Genomic DNA, 12,891 nt, shown 5'->3' on the forward strand with positions numbered 1-12,891 from the left:
TATCTTAATTTTTCTCCATTTTAGGAAAAAATTTGGCTGTTTTACTCCAACAGATTCTCTATAATTATCCCTAAAATAGAGATAGTGATGAGAGAGAAAACAAAATTCCCTATATTTACAGCAATCTATAAAATGTTAGAGAAGGATTTAGGGAATAATTATGGAATCTCTAAAATAGAGAATCTGTTGGAGTTAAAGCAGAAATCTTTTTGGAGCTTTTAATTTTTGCTTCCCTATAATAGAGAAATTATAGGGAAGCTGTTGGAGATGCTCTTACAGAACAGAGGACCGAGAATTGAAATCTATTGGTGAGTGATCATGATCAAAATGACGGTCCTAAGTGATTTGAATGCAATTAGTTCGTATCATTGTGTTTGTCACTTACAGGAAATCAATGGCAATTAAGAACTTTAATTTGTAATTACATTCAAATCACATTCTAAATGATTAGCTAAATAAAAATGTTATCTTTTCATCTTTCAAATAATGAAATTGACATTTTTAAAAGGACGTGTGCACAATGTTCCTTATATTATTTGAAGAATAAAATTGCATATATATATATATATATTGTATATAATACATACAAAATAAATCAATCCTTCAATATAGATAGTTGCATATATATACATATATTGCATCCTCACTTTTGGAATTTAAGGTGAGACAAGTTTACCTTTGATGAGCTAATATCACCTAATTCCTTATTTGATAAAAGAAAAATTACAAAGTGAATCAAATTAACTTAACTTCTGCAACAAATTCTTCAATGTTCTTATCAGAACTACCCCCTTCATCGACTGCCTCTTTAGCTAGTTCTTTCCACCTTAATGAAGCTTTTCTCATCTTCATCCCTTTCTCCTCTTCCATAACTTGCTTAATACACTTTGCTATTTCTTGTTTTGTAGCAATACCCTTCTCATTCTTCTTCACTCTGACTCCTGCTTTCCATACATCCTCAACAAATTTGGCATTAGTTGCTTGATCAGCCCAATGTGGCATTGTCACCATCGGTACTCCAAAGCTCAATGCTTCGAGAACGGAATTCCATCCGCAATGAGTAACAAAGCATCGCACAGCTTTGTGAGCCAAAACTTGTAGCTGAGGGCACCAGTTCACAACCAAACCCTTCTCTGATGTCTCCTCTAAGAAATTACCAGGAAGTTTTTCCATTTCTGATTCTCTAACTGCCCACATGAAGTTGTAGTTCATATCCCTCAGTCCCCATGCTAGCTCCTCTATCTGCTCCTTTTTGAGATTGGCCAAGCTTCCAAATGATGCATAAACGACGGAGCTAGATTCTCTAGAGTCTAGCCACTCCATATAAGTCTCCACATTAGGTTTGAACATACTGAGGCTATATTCCTTGTCATCCTCCAACCGTTTGTCCAAAAACATAGATGGAACCGTTGGTCCTATGGTCCTGACCGGCCACTCTTGATTTATCATCCATTTCACTACCTAACGAAGTAGACATACAAATTAACAATACTAGTACAATATAAAAGTCAGTAAGCGTACGAATTAATTAGAAGATCATGCATGTCAGCAGAACGAACAGTTGCATCTAATTTTAAATTAATTCCTACTACGTGAATGCATATATGCCTAGTGCTGTGATGGGTATGATAAATGCAGGAATTATATATATATATATATATATATATATATATTATCTAGAGCAGAGCTCTGCTTTGAAATTAACGTGTGAAGTTCGAGTTTTTGGTCACTTTTCGGTCGCATATTCACATCTCAACCGTTCAGTTTTTAGGTACTAATGTATAGATCATCTTCGTAAATTTTCAGCCAAATTGATGATCGTTAAGGTATCTAACTCACTTAAACCAATAGACGAACTGAATCTGTCAACCTGAACCGTACTAGCTTTAAGGCAGTTATCAATGCCTTAACGATCATCATTTTGGCTGAAAATTTGCAAAGATGATCTATACACTAATACCTAAAAACTGAACGGTCGAGATGTGGATGTGCGACCGAAAAGTGACCCAAAACTCAAACTTCACATGTTAATTTCAAAGCGGAGCTCCGCTCTAGATAAGATCTGATATATACACACACTGATGAATCAATGAAGTTAAATAACCTAGTTACGAACCTCCTCTTCCAACTTTTCAAAAGTGCAAATGAAGAGCCATTTTAGTGTTCCGATATTGGAGTATTGACTGAGAGTAAGTTCAAGATAAGCTGGGTAGGAGTCAACATCACAAAGAAATGAGGGTAGATCAGCGAAACCTAGAGGTGGCATAGAAGGCAGTGATAATGTTGTAGTGGACCGATCATTTTCTGAGGGAATCTTTAGTGCTCCTTGAAGGAAGTGTTCGTAGATGGCTACGACTGAAGATGAGTTTGTGAAGAATGGAGCTCCATCTATGCCGTGCTGTCGCGCTATATCTAAAGCCCACGGCATACCGGAGTGGTACACCAAGAATTTCAGTTCCGGGTAGCTGCTGCTGGCATCATCATCATGATCATCGCTATGAGGAGTACTGGTACCATTCTTTTTCTTGCTCTTGCTCTTGTTCTTGATCCTGGTGATGAGGTCGGCTAAAGTCTGTGTTGTCACCCTTGTGAAACGCTCAGTGGATTCGTCAATGGATTCGGGTGTATGAACAAATTCGGAGCCGTCGGAAATTAGTTCGAGGTCGAATCCGAAAGAGTTTAGTCGTTCGGGTGCTGCTTGGAACCGGTGCATAGCAGAGATGGTAGTGACTACTGTGACCTTGAGACCCTTGGAGACGAGGCGCTTGGCGAATTGGACCATTGGGTTCATGTGACCCTGAACAGGAAAGGGGAATACCAGGACGTGACTTTGAGGTTGAGGTTGCGGTTGCGGTTGAGCTTCAGCCGCTGCACCATTGCCGTTTCCCATTGTCATTTCCATTTGTTTCTTCTCCATTTCCATCCAATTAAGTGAATTAACAAGAAAAGAATTAGTGGATCACAAATGAAGGCAAGTAGCTATCTAGCTAGCTCGAAATGATAGGATTATATATAGATAACACGAAATGATTTGGGTAAATACACGTATACGTACTTCCCGTATAAATAATTAGCGTTTGATTGGTAGATTTGGGTTGACAGTTGGATAGCCCCGATGCAAGACAAATACGATGACAACCAAATCATTGTTGGATCGAATATTGCCTTCCGATTGAAAGGGCTATCGGTAGCATTGTCCTTAATTTCCGAATTCATTGGCTGCCACGTAGCTCAGTGACTAGTAATAATGGATCATAGTCATATATTACCATGATTTTCTAGACTAGTAGCACGTAGTATAACCAAATCACTGACTCAGAAAAAGAAAACAAGTTTACACTTTCTTAAAAGAATATAACACGCGCTTTAGAACGCGCCTAGAGAAAAAAGAAGAGCGAGGTGAAACAGTGCTCTCTCCCGGTTGGACGCTGTCGGTGCTCCCACCGCAGCGCTCCTATCCGAGAGAGGAGGGTCCTTGGTGCGACTGCCGTTTTTGGCTTCAACCAGTGCTGCTCTCCTTGGGTTGTGGTAGTGAAGGAAGATGGTGGTGCTAGACGGACTGGATCTGCTGATCAAGCAATGGGGTCGTGGTTTCAGATCTGGTGACGGCAAGGTGAATGGGGGCTGTTTTAGGGGTTGTTATTCCCGATCCGGTATTCAGTTGTTTGGATCGGACAGTCTGGGCAGCCATTGAATAGATCGGATTTCCTTTTGTTTTGGATCTCGATCTATGTCGACGACTTGTCCCATTGGTGTTTGCGTCAGGCGGAGAGGTCGCGGGTCTGCTATGGTCTATCAACAGCGTTGTCAGCTCTTGTTCGGGGATCGGAAGGCTAGCGGCAAAGGTTGGAGGAAGGTGATGGCAGATCCGGACTGCGGTGGGGGTTGAAGCATGTTTAGGCCTATGTTTGGGTTGGGTTTAGCTAATTTTGGATCTGGACCCTTCTTTGGGTTCGGTTTTTGGAATTGGCTTGGCTCTGTTCAAAATTGGGTCTGGACCTGGCGTGTGCGTTTTGTTTCTTCAGTTCTAGTTTAGTTTAGTTTTTTGTTGTTGTTCGTGGTGACCCTTTTTGGGTCTTGTTGTGCTTCAATGTTTCCATACACCAACGCCTATTGTGATGATGATCCTCTAAACAGATTTTATCATGTGTATTCACTAGCCGACGAGGCGGAGATGACCGGTGCGCATTCTTCCTTCTTGGGTCTGAGCCACAACCCAGTTGGTATGTCGGCGTTGGCTTAAACCATGTTGTGGCCCGTTTGTTGGATTTTGGTCATTTGTTGCCTTATTGGTGTTTTGGAGAGTTTAGCTCCATTTTTTGTTTTTAGAATTTGAAAGGTATGTTCAAATCAGATGATCGGATTCACTACTAGCAAAATGAGCAACCCACACTGATTTTACACTTACTGACTTTCACACGGATAAAACATCTGTGGGATTTGATTTATAAATACAGACATCAGTGTGAACTAATGAACTGGACCCTACATAAGCACATGTTCACACTATTACTCACTGAAATCAGTGTGAGATAAAGTTTCTCACAGATATCCATGTATCCCAAATATTTAGTTCACACTGACATGTGTGAGAAAACTTTTACATACGGATATCTGTGAGTAATAACAAAATATAATTTATTAGATAATTTTATACTCACTGACATCTGTAACAAGGTTTGACTCACATGGATATCTGTGAGTAATAACAAAAATATAATTTATTAGATAATTTTATACTCATAGACATCTGTAACAAGGTTTTGCACACACAGATATCTGTGAGAAGTAACAAAAATATAATTTATTAACTAATTTTATACTCATATCCATCTATAACAAAAGTGTTACACACACGGATATATGTGAGTATAAAAAAAAAAGTATATATATTTATAGTCATCTGAATAATATTTTTTTTTCCTTTCTTTTCTCTAACACTAGTTAAATCTAGAAATAAGTTGGAAAATCCTACAACCACATAATCGCGGCATACTCTGTATAGGATTCATCAGAGAGCACGACTCCTCCATAGTCATCTCTATTTCAATAGCAGCTCAACAGAAACTCTGTAGGTGTTTGAAGACAGAAATAAAGAAGTAAAAGAACCCAGATCTGATTTTCTTCAAAGCGAATGAGAGCACGACTCCTCCTTAGCAGATCGTTAGATTTTCTTCTTCTCTCTTATATCTTTGAACCCAGATTTGATCTCGGGTAAGAAGCAGATCGATTCCAGGTCTGTTCTTTGATCCCTCATCCCAATTCTCTATGTTCAATTTGTTATTGGATCTTGAATAATTTTTATTTTTCGTGGTTCTTTGTGGAGGTGAAAGAGAACTCTCCCAGATGAAAAATTTTAGACCCAGGTAACCAAAAAATCTGATCTTAGTTTTTTTAGCCATGATTTTGGGTTTATTATGGGAATGAGTTTGATCTTTTTTTTTTTTTTTTTTGAAAGGGAGTTTGATCTGTTTATAATTAGTGAAATAGCCTTTCATGGGTTCTTTGGTTTATAATCTGATTGTCGAAGCTTATTTGTTTAAATGGCTAACTTTCCAACAGATAGCAAATACTTGGGTCTTGATCTCAGGTGTCATTTGGCATAAGGTAATATTTATTGGTTGATTTTTCCTATACTCATGCCTTTCCAGTTGATGTTATTGATCATCAATTTATTCAATTGACAAAAACAGAAGGGGTTCTGGTCTTCTGGAGATGCAGCAGACAAAGGGGAAGATGAAGAGAACGGGAAGATGCAGAAATAAAGAATAAATCTGGAGTGTGTTTCTTTGTTCAATCATGTCATTTTTGTTTGTATATTTATTGGGAGAGGTATTGGCATTCATCCCCCTCTTCCTCCTTGTATCATTTCTGGAATATATTGAGAATTTTACTGATTAATTACTGTTATTGGTTGTTCTTCAAATATTACTATTATTGGTTAACATTTAACATTATTTAAATCAATTTATTTTTATTGTGTAGTTCACTAGTTCATACAGATTTTAGTTTAGTGATTAATGTTCCCACTGATTTTTAAAGATAGATTTTATACCGTATTTTTATTTATCTCGTGTGAGTATGTATGGGTCCCACAAAAAAATCCACACTGACTTTTATATCAGTGGGGGAAGACCAAAGACCACCCGCTCAAATGCAACCGTAATTCAATCTGTGAGTGTAGGGTGGCTACTGGGCTTCCCATACAGATATCAGTAACTGTTAGACCTTATACCCACTGATTCTAATCAGTGTGTATAGTCAAATTTACTAGTAGTGATTTGAGTTAGAAGTAAGTCTTTTGGCTGTTTTACTACATCAATATTGCATCCCTACTTGTAACTTTCCTTCTGTTGGAATGAAGTATGGATGATGATTTGATACAAATCACTTACTCAGATTTCAAAACTATTTTAATACATATGAAAAATTTGACATATTACTATATCACTTATGTGCTACTTATCGTGCCTAGAATCACGGGATAACACTTTCAGCCGACCTATAGTATATGTGGCTTAGCTCTGTATACTGCAGTATGGTGTATAAGCTTAATGAGCTTGAACACTTGCTAGCTAGCTCACAAGAGATAGAATGAGGATGCAACAGAAAAATGAACAAGTATGCGTTAATTCAAGTGCTTGGAATAGATTAATCCCACAATCTTTGATGAACTCCCCTCTCTACATTCATTCCCAGCTGTGTTTGAGGTTTGAGATATTCTCTTTTTTCCCGAAGCATCAAGTCCAGCAACCAAGAAGCCCATATAGGCATCTACGCATATAAGACAAATTGGGTCCAAACATTGGAAGCCCAAAAACATAAAATACTCTATATAGCCCAATCCAGTTTGGTGAACTCACCACTATCGGACCCTGTTGCTGCTCGCCTTACTTCTAACTGGAAAAAGCGCCCAACGCAAATCAATTATCAATGTGAACAATTCATTCCAGAAATGTAAGGTACGTCATTTTCAGTTGTACGCGTGTCTCCATCAATCCATTATGACTGATGTTCATCATTAAGCTGCTACTGTCAGCAGAAAGCGATCGATGACCACTACTGCATGGGCAGCTTTGAAGGTTTTGACATCATTGCTTATGTTTTCAAGTACCGGTAGATCTAGAAAACTAGGAAGGCTGCTGTAAATGTACGTGTATATGTTTCTCATACAAGTTAATCGGTTTTCATTTTTACCGCAATAATAGATCGTCGAAAACTCAAAATAACTGAGAAAACGTGGTCAATGAACTCGCACTTGCCTTGATTAATTGGTTTGATATTTTTGGGTTGTGATTCTTTTGCTTTTGCAGCATTAAAATTGCCTAGCTAGCTTTCTACTTTTGATATATAGCTATTGCAGCATTATTATTAAAGATGGATTTACAGACAACACAAGCTTTTATTTTGTCCAACAAATAATAGATCACCAGTACGTAAGCAATAATTGATATCTATGAATCCTAGTTAGCTAACTATTAATTTTTGGAATGATAATTGTTTAACTATAATCCATGTCATGGTAAACAACAATGCACTGATCCGATCAACTGCGCATGCGAAAACGAATTAAACGCTGGCTGGCTTAGCAATTACCAACTTCGATACAAATTCATCAATATTCTTATCCGAGGTGCCCCCCTCACTCACTGCCTCAATAGCCAGCTCCCTCCACTTTTTAGCATTCATTTTCATTTCAATCCCCTCCTCCCCCATCACTTTCCTAATGCACAACTCAATCTCTTCTCTTCCAACCAACCCACTATTCTGATCAACCGTTACTCTAATTCCAACCTTCCAAAGACCCTCAACCAATTTGGAATTAGTAGGCTGGTCGGTCCACTGTGGCATTACAACCATCGGCATTCCCAAGCTTAATGCTTCAATCGTCGAATTCCACCCACCGTGAGTGAAAAAACACCCTACTGCTTCGTGTGACAACACTTCTAGCTGAGGGCTCCAATTCACTAACAAGCCTTTTTCGGCCATCTCTTCTTTGAACTTTTCCGGAAGCTTTGCCTCTTCGGAATCCCTGACCACCCACAAGAAGTGGAAGTCGGTTGCCTTCAAGCCCAAGGCAAGTTCCTGCATTTGCTTGTCACTCAGATTGGCCATACTACCAAAGGCTACGTACACGACAGAGCCTGCTGGCTTGGTGTTGAGCCAGTCGGTGCAAGCCGAGTCTATCTCGAAGAGATGAAGCCCATACTCCTTGTTGTCTCTGATGCTATTGTCCAAGTATTTAGATGGAATTGTTGGCCCTATTGTCAACATTGGACAAACTTGAGACATCGAATCCACCACCTGTAACATACCATTCGAATCAAATTAAGTCAAACACTACTAGTTTATCATTTCGAGAACAAAATTAGTAACGCACCTCTTCCTCTAACTTGTAGAAAGTGTTGGCGAAAATGAAATCAGCTTTGTCGGTATTAGAGAATTGGTTCAACACCATCTCAAAGTAAGCTGGATACGAGCCCGGCACTGAAAAGAAGGACGGCATATCTTGAGGCTCAAGAATATGCAGTCCGAGAGGAAGATTATTAGGAGAAGAAGCTGGATTCCTAATTAGTCCATGATGATGCTCAAGATAGTAAGTGTAATTAACGGTGCAGGTTTGAGTGAAGAAGGCAGCAGTGGCTAGACCAAATTGTTTAGCTACATCCAAAGCCCAAGGCAAGAAGGGGTCATAAATTATGCAGTCAATAGGGTTTGGTGTTGACTTGTGCCTTGTAATGATCTCAGCTACGGATTTGGAGCCCTCGGCTTCTAAACGGGATAGATAGACGGCGATGCTTTCAGCTAGGGCAAAGCCGCCGTCATCATACCCATCGGATATGGTCTCAAGTTGGACGTAGCCTGCCGATTTGGGTAGGTTCAAAGAGTTGGCGATGAAGATGGTATTGGCCAGGGTCACTTTGAGGCCCTTAGAAGAGGCCAGGCGTTTGGAGAATTGGAGTAGCGGGTTTATGTGGCCTTGAGATGGATAAGGAATTGCTAAAACGTGAGCTCTATAGCCACTGCTTGCCATTGCCTCTCTTTCTTTAGCTCTCTCTAGGCTCTTGTAGTTATAGCTAATTTGTTTATACATGGAGCTTGGTCGATCTCATGCACAGATATGGTTAAGTAAACTAGGATTATATAGCACCCAGTAGTATCAAAAAACAAATATTTAGTCAACAATAAAGGCTTGGCTATTGCATTTAGCAATTTTCCAACTTGTTTATGCTTGTATATTGAATTGAGTAGATTGGAGTCGCAATCAGACGTAAGCATGAGACGACTGACTGACTAGTAGGTCTTCTATATATCTGGACTAGGGAATTGGAATCTGTCATCTATCTCCTATTTTATCCTTTTGGCTCACACATCGAGCAGAGCAGCAATAGCTGTAGCAATAATAAAGAGCCAATGGATCAAAGTCAATCTAATTAAATAAACTTTATTGTGTTATATTCTGCGAGAGGATTGGACTCTGAATTATTGGTTCGGATATCAATCTCAAATATTCGATCTGCGTTAGCCATATAATTGATTGGTTAGCACAAGAATTCGTAGGCAAACTCTATCAGATCCTGACATGAATAATTTCTTAACTGTGCCTTGGCCGGCTTCAAATCATCTGTCCCCAATTCTCTGTCTCTCTCCCTGTCTCCCACTAGTTTATTGACATCTGTCCTTCCACGTCACCACAATTAACAGTACCTGACAGAGTTAAGTCTTTGAGAAATTTCATTATTCTTTTATAATAATTAATTAAAATATTAACTAACATCAAGTATGAACCCAGAAGCCATAGCAAGTCGAGGCTCATCATCTTCTTTCCTCCAGAAATACTCTTCTTCTCTTCATTGTCAGTATATTTGAACCAGCAAGAATTCACCAAATCCAAATCTATTTCCAAGATCCCAATTGCAAATCCAATCACCGTCATCGAGCACTATGCATATCATCCTCAACCGAAACTTCTCTGACCGTGAAATCCAAACAAACTCATCAATTATGATCTTTTTCTTCATCCCATAGAACATGGATTCGGGTATTCAGGAATATATCAGAGGCAATCTAAATTTCATGGCGGCTCTCCCATGTTGGACACTGTTTTGATCTGGGTTCCAACTAAGAAAGTAGGATTTGATCTGAGTTCGTCCAACCTCTTCTAGGATCTGATCTGGGTTCGAATTGATCTGGGTACTTCCTGATTGTGATTCAAGTACCTAAAACGAATCAATTAACAATAAGATTGTAGGGAAAAAGTCTTCCTTACAAAAAGCCTTGATCCAACAATTTCAAGAAAAAAAAAAAAAAAACAAGCCTTGATCCAAAGGAGCATCAGGCCACCAGCTATCACTTCTTCAATTATTTTAATTAATTAATTATTATAAAAGAATAATAAAATTTCTGAAAGACTTAACTCTGTCAGGTACCGTTAAGTGGTGTGACGTGGAAGGACAGATGTCAATAAACTAGTGGGAGACAGGGAGAGAGACAGAGAATTGAGGACAGAGGATTTGAAGCCCCGCCTTGGACGACTACGGCACCAGCTGCTGGCCATTCAAGGCATTGGAAACTGGAAAGTTGGAAATCCAAGGATGCAAATTAAAAAGTCTTCATATCATCTTTTTGCTCAAAAAGTACAGAGATTATTCAGAGCACTGCCGTGCACTTGCACCAACATAAATGAATGGTTAGATTGCATTAACTACACTTTTTGTTTATTAAAAATAAAGTTGATAATAAATATCAAGGGTTGAGATTATTTTATAGGGACTGGGTCACTTACACCGTCGGTGCATAGAATAATTTCCATCAAAAAGTATATACAAAAACTACTTGACATAAACAAAAAGATATTTTGTTAATAAATTCAGGAAGAAAATGGCGACATAAACAAAAAGATATTTTGTTAATAAATTCAGGAAGAAAATGGCAATTACATGTGTGGTTCATGATATCACAATATTAAAAAGTGTCAATATCGATACATATACAACACATTTTGAAAAATTAGAATGCGATATGTTGTCGGCATAAAAAAGTTAAACTTGGTTTTGTTTCACCGTTCATCGGCATGAGTCGTTCCTGAATACTATTGTACATGTACAGGTATGAATAGATCATCGAGTTACTAGCTAATCCGTAGCTAGAAGCTTAACAATCCTATATAGGCATTCCCCCGATATACTGATGCAAATGACTCCATATTCTATTTCATGCTCTTATTACTTGAATTAGTTGCAGCTGGCTAGAAAGAAGCTGTTGGAAAGTAGAGTATTTTGATTGGAAAAGTTGCAGCATATGGTTACACAAATGTATACACTAGCTCAATGCAGTAATACGTAGATGTAGAATACAACTAGCCTACAACAAAAGCTCATCTGCATTAATGCACTTATTGGAAGCTCGGCCTTCACAACTAAAAACAATTGCTTTTGCGACGGCAAACTAAGCTTTTGGTGACGAAAATGTCAATGTCGCAATAGGTGGCGTCACAAGATCCATTTGCGACGGTAAATTTCCGTTGCAAAAAGTATTTGCGACGGAAAACTGTTGCCGTCACAATGGCTAAACTTTTTTTTTTTTTCATACGAAAAGACTATAGATTAAAGATGGAAGCCTCTCTGGCATCCTGAGTTTACAAAATCGAACATTAAGGCTCTTGAAGCCTCCATAGGGACTCTATTTGTCCACACATTTCCACTAGTACAATTATGGCCTAGATTAGCTATAGCATCTGCTACAAAGTTTGCTTCCCGGAAGATATGTCGAAATGAAATTGAGTTGAAACTTGTAGCAATGGCTTGGATATCTTGAATAATTTTGAGTAAGCGCCAGGGTGGGTGTATAACTTTATTGACAGCATCAATGACAAGTTTGCAGTCGCCCTCAACTTCATCTCTGTTGTGTCCTCGTTCTAAAGCACAGACGAGTCCGTTACGTAGAGCAATAGCTTCTGTTAAAGGAACTGTAGTAGTACCAACTTGTTCAGTGGCAGCTACCAGGGGCCTTCCATGAACATCACGTATAACAAAACCACCACCAGCGGAGGTTCCATTTACTGATCCATCAAAGTTGAGTTTAACTGCACAAGCAGAAGGAGCTGTCCACCTAATGGTGGTTTGTTTGTTTTGGAAAAAAAACTCTCTCTGCTTGTCCCTTTGTAGATCTGACATTACCCATATTCACAGCAGAAGCTGCTACCACAGATTGTGGGTTTGGGTTTGTATTTCTGAACACTTTATCATTTCTAGCTTTCCAGATTTTCCAACAGGAGGTGATTATTTTTGCAAAGAGGCTACTGTCAAAAGGTTGAGAAAGGAACAAATCATGGAAGACTTTGAGATATCCCTCATTCCAATTCAAAGTTGCAGGCATACCTGTCAATCTCCATACTTCTGCAGCAAAACTGCAATAGCAAAAAAGATGGTCTGCAGTTTCATTGTCAGTATTACACATAGGGCAAGAATTGTCATCTATCATTCTAAATTTAGAGAGTCTATCTCTTGTTTTCAATCTTCCTCTTAGCAGTAGCCAACCAAAGAGTTTGATTTTTGGCTAGATATCCAGTTTCCATAATTTGCTGATAAGAGCAATTTGATTGTGCTTTTCTTGTGTATTAACTTGCAACCAAGTAGCTGATTTGATGGTAAAGAGACCATTTGAAGATGGTCCCCAAATGAAGTCATCTTCCTGTTCAGTTGTAGGAATAGGAATACGTGTAATCTGATTAATGATGTTATGATCAAAAAAGATGGAGAGCTTACCCTTATTCCAGGCCTTGTCCTGTATATAGTTGTCAACAGTTTCATCCCAATTGATTAGGTGCCTTTTGTCTTCTGCAACATAAATATGCAAGGGGTGATCAAACACCAAATTGAATATCCAAAA

The 12,891-nt window shown here is 38.6% G+C and overlaps 2 protein-coding genes and 1 long non-coding RNA gene across 3 annotated transcripts; 1 reads left to right on the forward strand and 2 right to left on the reverse strand.

Annotated features, from left to right (window-relative positions):
- Window positions 1-602: 602 nt before the first annotated feature.
- On the reverse strand, window positions 603-3,007 carry LOC112189368 (mogroside IE synthase). Its single transcript, XM_024328687.2, has 2 exons — window positions 2,117-3,007; window positions 603-1,461 (listed from the first exon to the last, which is right to left on the reverse strand). Exons 1-2 carry the CDS (start codon window positions 2,921-2,923, stop codon window positions 736-738), a joined length of 1,533 nt encoding a protein of 510 aa, XP_024184455.1. The 5' UTR covers window positions 2,924-3,007; the 3' UTR covers window positions 603-735.
- A 1,919-nt stretch (window positions 3,008-4,926) lies between these two features.
- LOC112188698 lies at window positions 4,927-5,910 on the forward strand. Its single transcript, XR_002931515.2, has 4 exons — window positions 4,927-5,236; window positions 5,327-5,366; window positions 5,563-5,607; window positions 5,694-5,910. It is a non-coding gene; the product is annotated as an uncharacterized LOC112188698 (long non-coding RNA).
- Window positions 5,911-7,382: 1,472 nt separating this feature from the next.
- On the reverse strand, window positions 7,383-9,156 carry LOC112190026 (UDP-glycosyltransferase 74F2). The gene is made up of 2 exons (XM_024329441.2): window positions 8,381-9,156; window positions 7,383-8,304 (listed from the first exon to the last, which is right to left on the reverse strand). Exons 1-2 carry the CDS (start codon window positions 9,092-9,094, stop codon window positions 7,570-7,572), a joined length of 1,449 nt encoding a protein of 482 aa, XP_024185209.1. The 5' UTR covers window positions 9,095-9,156; the 3' UTR covers window positions 7,383-7,569.
- Between the last annotated feature and the right edge of the window lie 3,735 nt (window positions 9,157-12,891).

This window comes from Rosa chinensis, chromosome 2 (genome assembly GCF_002994745.2).
Source record: "Rosa chinensis cultivar Old Blush chromosome 2, RchiOBHm-V2, whole genome shotgun sequence".
Taxonomy (NCBI): domain Eukaryota; kingdom Viridiplantae; phylum Streptophyta; class Magnoliopsida; order Rosales; family Rosaceae; genus Rosa; species Rosa chinensis.

What these genes read in the sequence shown, in the direction of transcription:
- LOC112189368 (XM_024328687.2), bottom strand. Translation starts at nt 2,923, where the DNA reads ATGGAAATGGAGAAGAAACAAATGGAAATGACAATGGGAAACGGCAAT. An exon ending in TTGAAAAGTTGGAAGAGGAG is followed by an intron (nt 1,462 to 2,116) that starts GTTCGTAACTAG and finishes CTACTTCGTTAG; the next exon opens with GTAGTGAAATGGATGATAAA.
- LOC112190026 (XM_024329441.2), bottom strand. Translation starts at nt 9,094, where the DNA reads ATGTATAAACAAATTAGCTATAACTACAAGAGCCTAGAGAGAGCTAAA. An exon ending in TCTACAAGTTAGAGGAAGAG is followed by an intron (nt 8,305 to 8,380) that starts GTGCGTTACTAA and finishes GGTATGTTACAG; the next exon opens with GTGGTGGATTCGATGTCTCA.